This window comes from Dreissena polymorpha, chromosome 16 (genome assembly GCF_020536995.1).
Source record: "Dreissena polymorpha isolate Duluth1 chromosome 16, UMN_Dpol_1.0, whole genome shotgun sequence".
NCBI lineage: Eukaryota > Metazoa > Mollusca > Bivalvia > Myida > Dreissenidae > Dreissena > Dreissena polymorpha.
The window spans coordinates 26515366-26534763 of NC_068370.1; the positions used below are offsets into that span (position 1 = coordinate 26515366).

Consider the following 19398-nt stretch of genomic DNA (forward strand, 5'->3'; position numbering starts at 1 on the left):
CTTATTGCTCATCCTTAGCATAATGCTTGTTTGCTTGCTATCACACTGATTGATAGTTAAAACTGCATATTAAAATTTAATTTTTGAACAATGAACATCATACAAAGTAAAAATAAACAACTTATAATAAATGAGATGTATTACACAGCAAATCAGCATTTTTAAAGATGGCATTGCAGATTTGGGACTTTCGAGGTGCTACATGTAGGAAATCTAGTGTTAGAAGTACAACAACAACTACTACACTATACTACAGTAACACTACACGCCTGGCGTATTTAGTCTCTATTAAAGTAATATACATGCAAAAGGTTCTTTACCTATAAATATATATAAAAGTATGTCTACTAGTATTATAAAAAGCTTCTACACCAGTGTAATGAGATATATAAACCACTTAAAGGTATACATAAGGTTAAATTGGCTGAGATTTTTAATTTTCAAAAATAAAAATAAATATCGATTTAGACAGTTTTATTTTTATTTTATTGGTCGACTGCTCACTTTTCATGCTTTTATTTTTATTTTTATTTATCCCCAGACTCAATTTTTTTGAAAAATTTCCCGTAAAACAGAAGATAAAAAAATGTTGGCCTTGGGGTCTAAAAATATATGAACACTTTCCCACTCAGAAGCAAAGTAAAAATGACTATGTGCAAACACTCTGAATAGACCAGAGCAGCCTGCGAGTATTTGCATGGCTTTTGTATGATTCTTGTTGCATCATTAATTATAACACCAACATTACATGAAAGTATTGTTTTCAAGGTGCTTGTAATGATTTCTTGAAAATTGACATTTTAAATTGTGTTTGCTTAGTATTTGATTTCAGTTCAGTAAATTTAAATGACAGTATGAATCTCTTTCTTGTTTTTTTTTATCACAAACAGTGTTGTCATAAAACTTGCCAAGTTGACTTCATTCATTGAAAACATGGATAATCATCCAAAACATGGATAATCGTCTACATCAGCACACAAAGTTCATATGCCGAAAAACTAAAAGGGATTATTTTGTATAAAGCCTTGAATTATTTGACGCTAAACTGTGTAATGTGATAATGCCTGGGCCAAGGAAATACATCACTGTAGCCCCTAGCTGTGTATTTCTGATAACTTGCGGTCCTAAAGAGCTCCAATGCAATAAACTGTTGTCCAATTATTGAGTCTCTTAAGAGAGGGGTTCTTATAGACACTATATAGCTTTTATATTGATTCAATTACACAGGAATATTTCTAGGAGTCTGGTTGAGTTGCATAAACTAATTATGAATATTGCATTGTTCCTTACTCTGACATTAAGACTAATGAGTATAGATAGACTGAAGCACCAGAGAGAACAGTATGCGGTTTTCTTTTACCATAGAGATACGTGATGTGGTAACACCATGCAATAGCTCTAGATGTGATATTTATGTATGAGCCTTGATCTGGGGAAATGGAGCTTAATGCATGTTGGCAAAGCCTTGTCCTAGATTAGGATGTGCAGTTCGCACAGGCTAATTAGGGAAGACAATTTTGTCCTAACCTTGATTTTTCTTGACCAAAGAGACTTCTTTATATGAGAAATTCTATAAAATCAGGAAATGTTATCTTTGATTAGCCTGTGCATGCTGCACATGCTAATCTGGGACAACTCTTGTTGCACCTGCTATAAGCCCCATTTTCCCAGATTGAGGCTCTTTTTTCCCCTTACTTTCCTAGAATATCCAGTAACCATTTGAACATTGACCATAGTAATCTCCCCATGGGTGCAAACAGTGATATAGAGAATACTGTGAAACCATTATTAATCGTCAGGCATTATTTTTCATAAATTTCGTCAGTCGACCGATCGGCGAATTTAAGATCTTACCGAACAATCATGCTCTATGTTTGAACAAAAACAAACACTAAGTTGAACAATATTTTAAAACTTTACCGTAAACATGAGGCATAAAATTCCAACATAATCCATGCACACATTCACTGCTGTTTCGTTATCAAGATTAATCCGGTTTTGACACAAAGGGATGTAGATTACACAAGGTACTTAACTGACACGTTACACTTCCATAAAACGCGTGTGCAGTACAGCTGTATCGAATGCGTTGACTTCGTTTATTTAGAATGGTACTGAATTAGCGCTAATTGTTTATAACTTTATTACCCATTAGGTGCATTGTGTTTTTCAGGGGTGTTGCATATTAGCCATAACGCAGCGAATGCCGATGAAAGACAATAAACCAAATGAAAAGATGACGATGTGTAATCAACATGCGTATTTATAACAAATTAATAAAGAATATTTTAATTGTTGTTTGATTGTTTGCGTTTAAGCACACTTATTACTATTTTATATGTATCAATATATTTATTTTTAAATTATTGACATTATTGATTTATATACCGGTAGTTTACTTTTTAAGAACAAACACACACATAGAGTTTATAATTTTAATGTTGATATCAGAATAAAAAAGCATTTTATTTGAAAAAAAACACTAAACAAACTGGAACCTCTTTCGTATAACACAAACAGTTTTAAAACGGTATTGACAAAAAGGTACGATTATTATCAGTATGGCAATTATAATAATAGAATAAGACTAATTGGCAATTGGCTTCGTTGTTACAAACACTCGTTAACGGTTATTCGATCCCACTTAACCGCTAATCATAACAATGAACGTGTGAATGGCATACATTAAGAGGGTCCATCACTGTCCCTTGATAACAAAAGACTAGTTAATTGGCATGTGACAAACAGGCCCCACCTCCTGCAGTGATTCTCAAGTGTGTTCCCGCATTCGTACCACGATTTTTCGCAACTGCGATTGATCGCGAATATGTATTACACACAAATCGGATATTGACTGACGCATTTTTTTAAAACTCAAAATCAGAAATCGGCGAATTTAAGTGCTGACGAAATCGTCATTTTTATAAAAATGACGAAATTTTGTGCTGTCGAAAATAAATGGTTTCACAGTACATGGTTGGTGCCGAGATGGAGAAAGTTTATCCGGTGAGGCTTAGAAAAAGAAAATAGGGCGAGCTTTAGCGAGCCCTATTTTTCTTTTTCGGGCCGAACCGGATAAACTTTCTCCATCTCGGCACCAACCATGTATTCGATTTATCCTGCTTCATGCCGTTGACACATTTTATCAAAGACAAATGATTAATTTACATAACAATATAATTATTCTTGTCGGGCCTCCTACATTCCTGACGACCGAATAACTACCGATTGTGTCACGCTAAAAATAGTTCCACATTAAACTGTTCCTTTTAATACTTTCCTATCGAAACTATTAAGAGAAGAAATAAAAAACGAATCGAGAATGTGATATTTTTCTTGGTAAAAAAATGAAATCAAAATGCGTCAGCAAAACAAAAACTAAATTTTATTTACCTTAATGACAACTTTAATCCATTGCTTATAACAATAAATGTACAACGATATACACATTCATTGTCTGTTCTTCCATCCGTTTGTCGGAATCCATTTTCTGTTTTTCCATCTCTATTATCGCAATGTATTTTAAACCACACTCTTTTTTGATAGCGTTTGTATCGAATGCTAACCATTCTGACCCAAAACCCGATTAACGAAACCGTAATCCTGTCGTAGCGAATTATTTTATTCCTATCGAAGTTAACACTTATGAATGACAAACACACACTCCGAAAATCGTTTATGATTCGTTCGATGCTTTAAAATATTAAAAAATACTGTTAAAACCACCACGTCAAAATTGTTGTCCCTAAAATTCTGAGAGAAACTAGATAGTATGTTTTGTCAGAGAAATGACGTCACACTAGATACGTCATCAATTGCGTAATCAAGTAAATGAACATGATAAATACGGAAGTCTGGTTCGGTAATATATTTTTAAGAAGATAAAAATGATGATATATAATATTACGATAACTTTCATGATGCGTCCCAATAAATTTCAAAGGTCAAATATTAGAACATGTTAATCGGCGCGTATGAATACATACTTACGGTTAGATTACGGTCACGTGATGTACTGCCGGATATCAACTAGTTTATCCAACCCTGCTTTATTTGGTCAATGTTTGCAACTGAGGCAGGATAAATTGATATTAGATGGCACATGGTACCTTTTTGCACCAATTGGGCAAATTAGATACATTATTATATGACCTGGTATTGTAATTGACTATTAAACATATGGAAGATGTCTCATTTGTTCTGTCTTTCAATCTTTTTATTATTTTCAATTTACTGATACAGAATACTTGTTAATGAAATTAAGGCAAAAATAAATAAAAACAACAACAACAACAAATTAAGCCTTAGTAATCTTTATTGCATGAGAAATGTGTTATCATCCCCAGCATTTACAGTGGAACAATTTGTATAGTCAGTGCATACAACAATTAATAATGGCCATGTTTACTTTTTGTGAAAAATAACAACGTTTACATTTCTTTTAACGGTTTGTTGCACAAGCCCTCACACCTCATTATTGAAGTTTTGGTGCTTAAGCCATTTTCACTTTGCTTCTAATGGGGTATGGGTTAACTGCAGAATACAGATGTCTAAAACAGTCCGGTGCATAACCTATTGGATAATTAATTTTTTTAACTGTATGCAATTATTACCCAGAAGAGACGATGCCCATGAATGCAATTTTTAAATTTGGGCTTTGCTCTGGGAAAAGGGGGTTTAATGCAATGCCATGTGCTTAAAGTGTTGTCCGAGATTAGCCTGTGCAGTCCACACAGTCTAATCAGGAACAACACTTTCCGCTTTTAGGGTATTTTTCGTAATTTACAGAAAGTCTCTTCTTAGCGAAAATCCAGTTTAGGGGGTAAATGTTGTCCCTGATTAGTCTGTGGGTACTGCAATCTAGGAAGACTCTTGCTGCACATGCAATAAAACCCCTTTTGACAGAGCACGGCAAATATAACTTGTGACAAATGACATGCCAATCTAATGTCAATTTAATGTATGATGCTATATTAGGCAAACAGATGTTGTTGAACAGTTTATAATGTATATGTTACCATAGTGAAATCTGATTGCCGGTCACAATTAAGCTGTTAAAATACCATTAATATACCTATCAATCTTTGGTTTTAATGGAATTGCAGCATTCTGGAAAAATAACTGAGCTTTTTTTTAACTCATTTTTTTAACATAACAGCACAATTAATGAAAACATTTCCCACCTTGAAACAATGTGCAAACAGCATAAAACCAGAACAGCCTGCGAGTAGCTAAGCAGCTGTTTAGGTTTTATGCTGTTTGCTGCTCATCAGTATCTAAGGGTTGGAATTAAAGTCTTTAAAACTTGAATCTAGTTTGAACGGTCTTTAATTGAATGTAACTTTCTGAGGGACTACAAATGCGTTAAATACGTATCTAAGTGGTAAAGGGTGAATATAACCCTTTCCCAGTCTGAAACAATATGAAATGGCTATAAGCAACCAGCATAAAACCAGAACATCTTGCGAGTTACTCTACTTGTGGGCTGTTCAGGTTTTATGCTGTTTGCTGCTCATCAGTATCTTAGGATTGGATATTAAGCCTTTCAAACTTGAATCTATTAAGCAAAGTATTTATTTTAATTTTATTTTCTTATGAACTGCAAAGAGGTCAAAATTCATATCTGAGGAGTAAAGGGTTTATAACATTATAATACAGAATAGAGACTTGGATATGTGAAGTCTTTTGATACATTAAACACTTTTTTTCCAGAGGGAAATTGTGAAGAACAGCAGCATGTGATGACTGTTACCTAAAGATATCGAAGTGCCCCATTATCATATAAATAACATTTTTGTCACATGGGAAATTTATATGTGCTCATATTTAGCCAAAAAATGTAAATTTGGTTTAGTGTCATCTCTGTTCTGGGATTCCATATTAATGCAATATTGTAATATGTTTGGAAGTGATAGATAACGCTGTATTGAAATTATATTGTAAAAGCGCTGTTTTTTGGGGGAGCAAAAAGTGCATTTTCCTGCTTTTATAAAGTTAAAGTTAAGTGCCTAGAGTTTAAAAAGTTTGCTATTATTGCACTTGATTTGATGCAGTTATCCCTTTCCTCACTCAGAAGCAAAGTGAAAATGGCTATGTTCAAAGAGTAAGTCACAGTCTGTTCAGGTTTTATGCTGTTTGCTGCTCATCAGCATCTAAGGGTTGGAAATGAAGCCTTTAAAACTTAAATCTAGTAAGAATGTCTTTATTAAAATTTTACTTTTTGGGGGACTTTTAATTGTGTCAAAATACATATCTCAGTGGTAAAGGGAAAAATAAGAGCCAAGTGTTAAAAATGGTTTCTATTATTGCACTAGCTTTGATTCAATTAAGGCTATTTAAAGTGAGCTGCACTGCGAAGATTCCTGTCTAGTCAGAAAGTGTTATCACTTATGAGCCTGTTCAGACTGCGCAGGCTAATCTAGGACAACAATTTTTACGCACACACGAAGCCTCAGTTTCCCAGAGGGCAGCTCAAGTTTACCTTGTGTATATTTTAGTTATTGACCATATTATCAGCACTTTGCCTCTTGTTTTAGCGATTTTTGTTTCCTTCTTTATAAAGCACCAAAAAACGGCACTTTTCCAATTAGGTAAACACTACCAATTTCCCAATTTCTGGCAAAAAAATTCCCAATTGAAGGTCCCCCTCCCTTAAAAAAATAAAATAAATATAAATCAAAATATAACGCAGCAGTTAGTTAGCTTCCCTATGTAGCTTTATGGCTAAAACCTTAGTAAATATAATATTGACAACTTGACAACACTTGAATAGCAATCAATTTTAAAGTATTTGGGAGCAAACATCAAATAAACCTATTTTAAAATATGAAGACTTCAAGAAGTGAATTTTCCAGATTTCAGGGTTTTTGGCACACATATTTCCCAATTGGGCTGGAACTGGGTCTTTACCCAATTGGGCAAAAAAAAAATATTGTCCTTATCAAGGATTGTATGGGAGCTTCTTCAACAAAGACACTTTACTTATTGTATATTCGAGTCTTGTATACTTTAGTTGAACACAGAATGGACACAGATTGATTTTTTTCCCTTAAAATCAATGATTTTATGGGAGCTTATCAACAAGGGCACTTTACTTCTTGTACATTCCAGTCTTGTTTATCTCAGTCTTGTATATTCCAGTTTTGTATATTTCAGTTGAACACAGAATGGACACAGATTGAAGTTATTGACCTTATTAACGACGGCACAGGACTGGGTTTCGGAATTATTGGAGGGCGCAGTACGGGCGTGGTCGTCAAGACGATACTCCCTGCAGGCGTGGCTCACGTGGTATGTATCTGACTCGTGGGAAAATAGGGCTTACAGTGTTTTTTTCATTCAAAATCTGGTCCAGTAATCGGCCCGATTCTCAGTGGAACAAAGTAAAAAAAATTCAAATGGGAGCTTAAAATTCCCAATGAAAGGTTTGAAAAACAAACAAAAAACATTTTTTGTTTAGATCTTTTGTTTAATTAACTCCCATCCATTTCATATAAGTTCAACCTTAAGAAAAATTATACTGTTTTTATATGCCCCCGGATCTCAAAATCGGGGGTTTATTGTTTTTGGCCTGTCTGTCATTCATTCATTCATTCATTGTGTGTGTCCCAAAACTTTAACCTTGGTTAAAGATTGATAACTTTTGCATTATTGAAGATAGCAACTTCATATTTGGCATGCATATGTATCTCAAGGAGCTGCACATTTTGAGATGTGAAAAGTCAAGGTCATCCTTCAAGGTCAAAGGTCAAATATCATTGTATTTTTCTTTCCTAAAACTTTAACCTTTGTTAAAGTTTGTTCATAACTTTTTTAATATTGAAGATAGCCACTTGATATTTGGCATGCATATGTATCTCATGAAGCTGCACGTTTTAAGTGGTGAAAGTTCAAGGTCATCCTTCAAGGTCAAAGGTCAAATTTATGGTTTCAAAGCGGCGCAATAAGAGGCATTGTGTTTCTGACAAATTCATCTCTTGTTTTTTATCTCCCTTGTTTAACCTGGTTCAGTAATCTATTTTTAGTTCTGCTCTGGAATACGGGAAGATATTGATCATTGATAAATGCACTGTTCTGAGGGAAAATTGACTACTCTGCCATTGATCTCTTCTGAACTGTATAAAATAAGCTGTTTTGGCTGATTTAAACACCTCTTGATGCTTTCTTGAAAAGTTAACAGCTCTTGAAAAAGGTTGGAATTTTGAAATAATTAAACTCTAAATTATTTTTAACACCAGCATCAAGACATTTTGGCATTATTTTCTAAATTATTCTTATTATTTAGATTATTTTTATTTGGCATTTTCTAAATTAGAAAGACTCTATTCTATTTCAATAACTGTAGTAATTTTTTCTTATTTTTACATTTGAGTCACTGAAGTTTCCTAATCTCCTTAATATTGTTATTTAGATTAAATATGACCTATTTTGTAAACTAGATTTTTGAAGCACAGTAGTTTCTAGACTAACAGTAACTTATATTTATATCAGTTTTTTTTTACAGATTTTGAACTTCTTTTTACATTCATTAAGGTATTTGCTGTATGCTGTTCATTTTTGTAACGATACTTAGATTCTTTAGACTTGGCTTGTACCTGTTCTTAATTTTCTGTCAGTGTTCTTCATTTTCCGAGTTCTTGGAATAAAAATTTGTTATTTTTGTTAAAGCTGCCTTGGTTTTCACTTATAAATAAATTCTTTGAGTGTATTTAGGCGTCCCTGACTGAACGCCTTTAGTTAATTGAATTACAACCAGTCAGTATATTCATCCTGACCGAAATAAGAGTTTGTCAAATAAATATTTCCACATTACATAAGTGCTTAAAAAGTTACATAACTTGTAACCATCCTGCGTAAGCGAAGGAGACTGCACTACCACACCTGGATAGGACAGTTGAGTTCGATAATGGTTTGGATCGGTAAAAAAGCATGGCCGCCAGGGGGGGGGGGGTCTTTTTCCTTACATTTATATAGTAAAAAAGCTTGTGAACACTCTAGAAGTCACATGTTTTGCCTAATCATCATGAAATTTTGTCAAAACATTAGTTATGTGGATGTCTCGGATGAGTTTGAAAATGGTCGTGATCAGTGAAAAAATATGGCCGCCAGGGAGTCGGGCAGTTTTCTTTAAATGTATATAGTGACAGCATGTGAACAGTCTAGGAGACGCATTTTTTCCCAATCTTCAAGAAATTTAGACATATCTTGGAAGAGTTAAAAAATGGTTCAGGTCTGTTAAAAAAACATGGCCGCCAAGGGGCCATTTGTTGTTCATTCTTCATGATACTTGGTTAGAATATTTTGTTCCATTGCTATCTTGGGCTACACAAAACAGGTCATTTCTTTTTATCGCAGGTGAGCGACTTTGGGCCTTTCAGGTCCTCTTGTTTTTTTATCCAAACAACAACAACACTACTTTCCTAATTTTAGTTGAAACGCCAAAATTTCCCACTCCAAAGGTACCCAGCCATATTCTCAAAATGTTGGAAAAAAACACTGGCTTAATGCATGTGCCTAAAGTGACATTCAAGATTAGCCTGTGCAGTCTGCACTTGCTATTCTGGGAAGACTCTGTTATGGAATTTTTTTTTTCTAGTCTAATCTAAATGAAAATTCAGTGAAGACTTAACACACTTACATTTAGCCAAGTTTTCCCTATGTTAGGCTCATAGGGAACCTTTGATAATTATAACCTATAAATGAATGGTGATTTCTACTCCTTTTAGCTGGTTTTGTGCCAAGTTTTAAAAAAAGGTCCTAACTTTAATGGATCAGTAAAATATTAAAAATTGTGCACTGTACTTCATTGGGAAGGTAGGTTATTTTCCATCCCTGCATAGTGGAATCAGTCTATTGGTAGTAAAGTCCTGCATGGGCTTGATCCCTATTATGGGAGCATTCTTGAGATATCTGTTAAAGGCAGCAAGTAATGGTTTTACCCAGGTAATGTCTTACTACTACCAGCCTTGGGCTGTCAATTAATCTGCCACATGTGCAATATTGTGCCTGTTTTTGCCCTATAGAAGCCAACATGCATTTCTTCGTATTAAAAATCAAATATCTTGATTTAGGGCACACCATACTTAGTTGTTGCAGAAATATGGATTTCTAGCCATTTTGTTTAGCACAACAAAAACACATGGGCTGCATTGTATGAAGAAATAAAACCTTTCTTACAGAACAAGTCTCCTGTAATAGACAGCAAAGCTCTTCATCTTGAATTGTACAAAAGCAGAGTTCAGTAATGGCAATGAATGTTCTTAAAAATGATCTCCACAATTTTAAGTCTATACCCACTTATGATGATTTAATATTCCCTTGTTTGAAGACACTAATTGAATTCAAAGTCTGTGAAGGCTTTGTAAAGGCGCTGTAAAATTTGCAGAAAATTAAGGTGCTTTTTTTCCAATTAATCAATGTGGTCTAGCACTGAATTTGCAGCATTTAATTATTGCTATTTTGTACAGGAGCATCTGATTAACCCTTAACCACATAGATATGTATTTCAACCTGTTTGTAGTCCCTTAGATTGTTGCTTGTACTTTTAATTAAAGACCTTTCAAACTGTATTCAAGTTTGAAAGGCTTCATTTCCAATCCCAAGGTACTGATGAGCAGTAAACAGCATAAAACCTGAACAGACTGCAAGTTACTCGTGGGCTGTTCTGGTTTATGCTGTTTGCACATAGCCATTTTCTCTTTGCTTCTGAGTGGGAAAGGGATAAACCATTTAAATTTCTCTGTTACAGGATGGTCGACTGCACAGCGGTGACCACATCATACAGATCGGCAATGTTGATGTGCGGGGATACGGCTCCGAACAGGTGGCTCAGGTACGTGGTTTTTTAGTGTGTTTTTTCACCATTTTGGGAATGCGGCTGGGTTCCTTTGCATTGGGAAAAATCGCAGCGTTTTGACCAAAAATGGGAATTAAGTTTTGTTGTTTTTTTGCTTACAAATGCTTCAAAAATGAGAATTTATAATGTGTTTTTATGCCCCACTTTAAGAAGAGGGGTATATTGTTTTGCTGGATGTCAGTCTGTCAGTCTGTTAGTAGACCAGTTGGTTTCCGATCAAAACTCTTCAACAAATTGACCGATTGGCTTGATACTTTACATGTGCATTTGCCTTGGACAGTAGATGACTGCTATTGAAATTGGGGTCACTAGATCAAAGGTCAATATCACTGTAACAATTAGTGTGAAAATCGTTTTGTATCAATAACTCATCAACATATTGATTGATTGGCTTGATACTTTCCATGTGCGTTGGCCTTTGACAGTAGATGACCTCTATTGAAATTGGGTCACTAGGTTTAAGGTCAAAGTCACTGTCACAATAAGTGTTAAAATGTTTTCTGATCAATTACTTATCAACCAATTGACTGATTGCCTTGATACTTCCCATGTGCATTGCCTTGGACAGAAGATGACGCCTATTGAAATTTGGGTCACTAGGCTGAAGGTCAAGGTCAAGGTCACTGTCACGATAAGTGTAAAAATTGTTTCTGCTCAATAAGTAATCAACGAATTGAACCATTGGCTTGATATTTCCCATGTGCATTGGCCTTTGACAGTAGATGACCCCTATTGAAATTGGGGTCACCAGTTCAGAGGCCTGTATGGGGGTTATATGTTTCGGACAGCGGAACTCTGGTTTATAAAAATATATTTTAATAAAGTGTAATTCTAAAGCTGCATAGGAGATTAACAAAATGATGTTGCTAAAAAAAAATAATTAGCTTTAGCTTTTAATTGGGAATTTTGAGGTGTGATTTGGGCAAAATAAATACTTTTTCCCATTGTGAATGGGGCCGGATACCAGCCCCGATTTTGAACAAAAAAAAAACAAAGTTTTTTTTTGCCCAAAATGACGGCCTCTTACAGGCTGTTTCCCCAACAACAAAAAGTAACATTTTTTCCCCCAAAACATAATTATGACCAAAATTTTCTAATAAGATATAAAACTTTTACAATAAAATTTCATACTTAAAAATGCAGTTAAACATTCATTTAAAAACAATTTGAATACTGTTATTCATGATTATGTTTATAATGTTTAATTTTTCCTTAATTTAATGGCTTATTGCTCTATCTTTCTCAATCCAAAAGGAAGAGGCTGTAAAATATAAAACAAACAAAATCACTGCAGGTGCTGCGCCAGGCCGGTAGCCATGTGCGCCTCATTGTGGCTCGACCAATCAATGAGCCCTCAGGGGACCTGAACCCAGAGGCCCCCATCGTTCCCACGGTATGTGATGTTATGACATAACATTTGTGGTTAAATAGGAGAATAAATTTTTAATAAACAATTCTTTGAGTTGTGGGCATGTTTATTCCACGCAATTATGCTAAAGGTACACATTACTAAATAGCAAAATAAATTTTTATGAAAAGTACTTTGAGTTGTGGGCCTGCTTATTGCACGTAATTATGCTACATGTACACGTGAACAAATAGCAGAATAAATTTCAATGAACAGTTCTTTTTGTTATGTGACATTATTACCTAGCATTCGTTGTTAAATAGCAGAATACATTTTAATGAACAGTTCTTTTAGGTATGTGAAATTATGACCTTGCATTTGTTGAAAAATAGCAGAATAAATTTCAATTAACAGTTCTTTGAGTTGTGTGGGTGTTGATTCCACCAAATTATTCTACCAGTACACCACTCCTGAACAAATAGCAGAATAAATTTCAAAGAACAGTTGTTCGCTTTCTTTGTGTGTTAATTCCACCAAATTTTGCTACAGGTACACCTGAACGAACACCTGGAGCAGATCATGGACCTGCTGGCCAAGCAAGATCAGATGATCATTGAGAAGCAGGCGGAAATGGACCAGCACTTTCTTTATGAGCGTCAGCAGCAACGGCAGCGGGATATGATGCTCAACGTGGACATTCACGTGGTAGGTGCATTCTCTATTCAAAGTAATGCAACTGTAATGAATTATTATCCTTTTTTCCCACTCAAATAAGTATTTTGATGCATTTGTAGTCCCATAGTCCCTTAGAAAATCAAATTTAATTTAAGACCTTCTCGCTACATGCAAGTTTTTAAGCCTTAATTTCCAACCATAAGGTACTAATGAGCAGCAAACAGCATTAAACCTGAACAGACTGCAAGTAACGTCAGGCTGGTCTGGTTTTACGCTTTTGCATATAGCCATCTTCACTTTGCTTCTGAGCTGGTTTCATGGTCTCATTAGCAGACAGGGTAGCTTTAACCCATTTATGCCCAGTGGACTCTCCCATCCTTCAAACTTGGATCACTTTATTTCCAAAATTAGGGATGTCTAGTATACTTATTTCTATATTTAGAATATTTCTTACAGAAATTCCTTTCAGCAAACAGCGCAGACCCAGATGAGACGCCGCATCATGCGGCGTCTCATCTGGGTCTACGCTGTTTGCAATGTCCTTTTTTCAGGACGCTAGGCATAAATGGGTTAAACTGGACTGCTTAGTTATATATGGCCACATTCTGGATAAGACCCATATTTGCATGATGTGCGTCACTGGAGGCATAAAATTGCATGTTTGCTATTCTGATGACAATTTCAACCGGATCTGAAATGAAGTATCCGTAAAAATAGGTTGTTATATATCACGGTTAGGTGCAAAAAGGTACTATGTGATATTGAAATTAGAAGGCACATGGTACCTTTTTGCGCCAATGGGGCAATAAGGTCTTAATAAGATCTTTCTGCTAATTTTCAGACCATGGTTTGGATTGTAGCGAAAAAATTGTTTTCTAAGATTTCATTCTGGAGTTAATTTCCGGATTGATTCCTCTTGTAGTGTGTGTAATAATTGGTTTGTAGACAGTGCGATTGTATTTTCTGCTGTTTGTCTTGCCTGTTCATCTGTGGGGCATTTCATTCTTTGATAAAATTGAATTCTTTTTTATCTCAGATTGATTGTTTTTTCTGTTCTTTTTCTTGTCTTTTCACCTGTTTTTTTCTCAGATTCACAAATTACAATGTGCAATGGGGTTTGAAATTAGGAAGGAAATGTTTGTTTTTTTGTTGTATTGTCTATAACTATTGTTGGTGTATTCAAAACAATGTTTAATAATCAAGTTGATGATGTTTCACATTAGACAATATCTTGAATCCCTTAGTGCCAAAAGGATTTGTGACATTTACTAAAAGAAATTTCAGGAATTTCTTAGTCTTAAATGTTTGTTTTTCAAGTGTTTTCTTTTTAGCTCACCTGAGCACAACGTGCTCATGGTGAGCTATTGTGATCGCCTTTTGTCCGTCGTGCGTCGTGGGTGTCAACATTTACCTTGTTAACACTCTAGAGGCCACATTTATTGTCCAATCTTCATGAAACTTACTCAGAACATGTGTCCCAATAATATCTTGGATGAGTTCTAAAATGGTTCCGGTTGATTGAAAAACATGGCCGCCAGGGGGCGTGGCAGTTTTATATATAGCAAACCTTGTTAACACTCTAGAAGTCACATTTATTGTCCGATCTTCATGAAACTTTGTCAGAATATGTGTCCCAATAATATCTTGGACGAGTTCGAAAATGGTGTAGGTTGGTTGAAAAACATGGCCGCCAGGGGGTGTGGCAGTTTTCCTTATATGGCTATAGTAAAACCTTGTTAACACTCTAGAAGTCACATTTTTAGTCCAATCTTCATGAAACTTTGTCAGAACATGTGTGCCAATAATATCTTGGACGAGTTCGAAAATGGTTCCGGTTGGTTGAAAAACATGGCCGCCAGGGGGCGTGGCAGTTTTCCTTATATGGCTATAGTAAAACCTTGTTTACACTCTAGAAGTCACATTTTTAGTCCAATCTTCATTAAACTTGGTCAAAACATGTGTCCCAATAATATCTTGGACGAGTTCAAAAATGGTTCCAGTTGAATGAAAAACATGGCCCCCATGGGGCGGGGCAGTTTTCCTTATAGACGAGTTAATTGTTATTGTTTACATTCGGGATTTTCCGCGCATGCGCACTGACTGGTTGGCAAAAACACTGGTTACAGTAACGTAAAACATGTATAAAGGGCTTTTGTTTAGTCAATAAATTGATAATAAATACGAAATAAACATTAAAACTCTTTAAAAAAAAGTGCAAATATAGCATATTTAGTACCAAATAAATGTATATTCACAAATAAAATTTCCTCTTCATAAAAATACGAAGTAGTTATTAGCATAGAGTAAACGTGATCGGAAGACTTAATACTGACAATTCCACAAAACAAAACAATAAATTAGCCGTATTCTTTCTGATAATAAGACTTGAATAAATTATATTTAAACACTCATAAAACATATTTTAATTGTATTATAATTTTAAGTGGTGTGGATAGTGTTTTATTTCATCAGCGATCAATAGAGTCAGAGGTGCATTTAATCAATTATAAAAAAGCCCTAAAAAGCGGAATACAGTACTATTTTTAAATATTGTGGTAATTTTCTTTTACATTGAATGAATTTACGTTTCGTTTACATTGAATGAATATAAATTCAATTTACCATACAAACGGAAAAACCCTGCATATTAATTACCCAAATGTAACTGTCTTTGCATGTATATTGAAATCTCTATTAGTAATAAGGAGTGATAAAAATATAGCATTTTATGATAGATGCATATATTTAATTTATCTAACGGCCCCTTTTGTGACTGCTTATGTTCATGATCGTGTTTCGGACCCTGCAGTAATGTACAATCTTTACACATAATAGCGGAGTTAACTTTTACCGGTACCCGTTAAATACCTTAATTGCATAGCAGTAAAATTGCACAATATTTAAATGTATAGTTATTAAACAATGGATTATTAAGTTTAACTGGCTAATAAATATATACACTCGTTCCCGTTAATACATTTCCGACAAATGTCTTCATTTTTGTTTAAATATTTCATAAACAATTAACTTAACTGACTAATGGGGTTATTTACCCTCGGGACTTCGGTTAAAAACCATCGCCCGAGCACTAAATTAACTTATCAGTATTTTTAGCTTTAAAATGTGGCTTAAATGATTGCTCAATATGCCAAGACATAGAGATATATGACATAGAGGTATCGTGACTTATGTGTACTGACCAGACACTCGTCTGCAACATGTGGTTTATGCAGGGGTCCAAGTGTAGGTCCCTGGGTTTATGACACCATGTTTTCTTTGTAATTGTCTGGACAGTATCCGATCATAACGAGATTATCGGTTTGTGATAACAAAGGTGCAATTATACACCGGGATATAAATGCTGCAACAAAGAGTGCCAAAATTAGTGTGAACAATAAAATAAAACAATTACATTAAATAAAAGAATTTATTGAATGTGTAAGAAGGTAAGTTTTTCCAGACACATAAAGGTTCAAATCAGTTACCCTATGTCGCGTACATACAATTGACCTATTCGTTGTTTGTTTTTATCCTTATTTGTTTTCGTTCATTAAATTTAATTCATTCGAAAGAATTTAAATTTCTGCAAAGTTTTTAACTAAAAATGGTCGCGATGAAGTGCCAAGTAGAGAGATTTTTGTTTAACCACACACCGAGCTCTTAGATTGTGTTCCAATCCCGAGTTCGTTGTCAGTAAAAACAAATAATAATAAAAACAATAAAATCGTTCCAAAGATGCATTTCCTTGCATGCTAATGTTTTATTCAGACATAATTAGTAAAATTATATTCGATATTGTGCATGATTATCATTAAAAACGAAGATTTCGTCAACCTTCTCTATATGCGCTTATATAAATTGCACCTCTTTTGCCAACCAGTGGGCGGAGTCTAAACTTTGCAGGTGCGTGTGACGTCACGCGTTAACTCGTCTATATGGCTTTACTGTATGGTAAAACCTTGATAACACTCTAGAAGTCACATTTGTGGTCCAATGCTCATGAAACTTGGTCAGAATATTTGAACTAATAATATCTGGGCTAAGTTCAAAAATGGTTGAGATCAGTAAAAAAAACGCTGCAAGGGGTTGTGGCATTTTTCCTTAAATGGCTATTTACTACAAAATCTTTTTAACACTCTAGAAGTCACATTTATTATCCAATCTTTATGAAACTTGATCTGAACATTTGTTCTAACAATAGCTTGAGTGAGTTTGAAAATGGTTATGGTTTGTTGAAAAACATGGCCGCCGAGGGGGGGGCGGTTGTCCTTATATGGCTTTAGTGAAAACTTGATGACACTATATTAGCCACATTTATTGGCCAATCTTCATGAAACTTGGTTAGAACATTTGTCCCAATGAAATTTTGACAGAGATTGAAGCTGGGTCATATGAGCTCAAAAACTAGGTCACAAGGTCAGAAATAAAAAAAACATGTTTACAGTCACTTTTTTGGTCAAAAATAATCTTCATGAATCAGCTTGCATTTTTTTCAGAATAGTCTAGTTCCTTTGGCTTTCAGGTGAGCGCCTTAGGGCCTGATGGCCCTCTTGTTTATATACTGTTGAATAGTTGCGGAAGTTAATTAAATTTCAAAAGATTTACCCACTTGTTTGGACTAGTCCATAGGGAAAGTAATTTAGGGGATAGCAAAAAAAGAGGCGATTTAAGCACCCTACTGTTTTACACTTTACCGCAGATATATACACATTTTGATGTGTTTGTTGTCCCTTAGATTTGTTATAGATTATGTAACTTTCTAATGAAATTCCAGTTTTAAAAGCTTTATTTCCATTCCTAAACAGAGTAAATCATGAACACTCTGCACAGGCTAATCAGAAACTAAACTTTTCACCTAAATTGGGTTTTTCTCCTTTAACCCTTTGCATGCTGGGAAATTTGTCATCTGGGAAAATGTCGTCTGCTGAATTTCTAAAATAAGCATTTTCTTCAATTTTTTTTTTCAAAAACCACTATCAGAATAGCAAACAGTTTGGATCAAGATCAGACGCCACGTTTTGTGGCGTCTGATCTTGATCCAAACTGTTTGCAAAGGCCTTTAAAATTCGGTTTTAGCGCTATAAGGGTTAAACAGAAATTCCATTAAAGCGGAAATAGTCATCCCTAATTAGCTAAGACATTACAGCCCACTATTTGCAATCAGAAGCACAGATCATTTTTTGAAATGTTGAGCCATATTCTCATATATACTTTTCAAGAGACTTACAATTTGCAAATTGCAACTTGATAATTGACTTTTCCATTACTGCATTACAGACTTCAAATGTAATATAATGCAGAAGTGGCAAGGATATTTCCGCTTTGTAATTACGATTTATTGGCAGAGCATTTTTACCTCAGACACAGCCATTTATTTATGTCTTTCATGAGTTCTATATTTTAACTTAAAATGCTTGCTTCACAAATGTTTGTAATATGTTATTTTATAATAACATTAAGTATTTTATAAAAAACAATATTAGTAATTTTAGTTTTGATTGTAAAACTTATTTAAATGGAATCAATTTGTTAATCATCTGGAAAAAAAGAACTTTTTTTCTCAAAATTAAACATTTTATCTATCTTTGTGAATGTATAATGGTATAACCCTAACTATTAATTTGTCTACAAAATACGTGTAAACTAGCATTACTACACTAAATATTCTTACCCAACATTCATAAAAGTACTGGGTCTATAAGGATACTTTGTTTGATCTTGATTCCTTATTTACTTGTTTGTTCTTTATGATCCTAATTGGTATATCTTTTGCATGGATTATTGTAACATGGTACGTTTGTAATGTATTGAATGTTTATGGCATTGATACTTGTTATGGCATTGTATCATGCGTATTGGCAAATGAAGCGTATTTTACATTAAAACAAAACAAAACAAACTTATAAAAAAAATAATGTCAGTGTGTAATAAGTTAATTTACTTAAAATGATCAATCTACTTGTGTTATTTATAGTTTGTATATCGTTATGTCACCTATTTTTGTGATGTACTTTTGATTTCATATCACAAAATTTTATTACCGAATATGCTGAAAGTATTATTTTTTTTCAAGTAATGTAATATACCAGTTGTGATATTTTATCAATGTAAACTAATAATTGTAAAAAAACACACTGTCTTTTAGAACTTTTCTTTTTATACCCCCACAAACGAAGTTTAGGGGGGTATATAGGTCTGTCTGTCGGTCTGTATTAAGTGTGCGCTCTCTATTTCAAGTAGTTTTCATCTGATCTTCACCAAACTTGGTCAGAAGTTGTGTCTACATAATGTCTAGGCCAAGTTCGAACATGGGCCTTGTCGGGTCAAAAACTAGGTCACGGGGTCCTTAGTGCGTTTTAAACATTCAGCATGTTGTCTGCTCTCTGATTCAAGTAGTTTTCATCCGATTTTCACCAAACTTGGTCAGAAGTTGTATCTAGATGATCTCAAGGCCAAGTTCGAACATGGGCCTTGCCAGGTCAAAAACTAGGTCACATGGTCACTTAGTGCGTTTTAAACA

The 19398-nt window shown here is 34.4% G+C and overlaps 1 protein-coding gene across 1 annotated transcript in view; it reads left to right on the forward strand.

The window, feature by feature from the left end:
- The window catches only part of LOC127862413 (multiple PDZ domain protein-like), a 248781-nt gene that overhangs the window by 60425 nt on the left and 168958 nt on the right, over positions 1-19398 (forward strand). Inside the window, exons 3-6 of the mRNA XM_052401512.1 lie at positions 7156-7290; positions 10748-10831; positions 12150-12248; positions 12753-12908. Of these exons, the coding sequence (XP_052257472.1) occupies positions 7156-7290; positions 10748-10831; positions 12150-12248; positions 12753-12908 (474 nt within the window). The remainder of the gene's footprint in view (positions 1-7155; positions 7291-10747; positions 10832-12149; positions 12249-12752; positions 12909-19398) is intronic.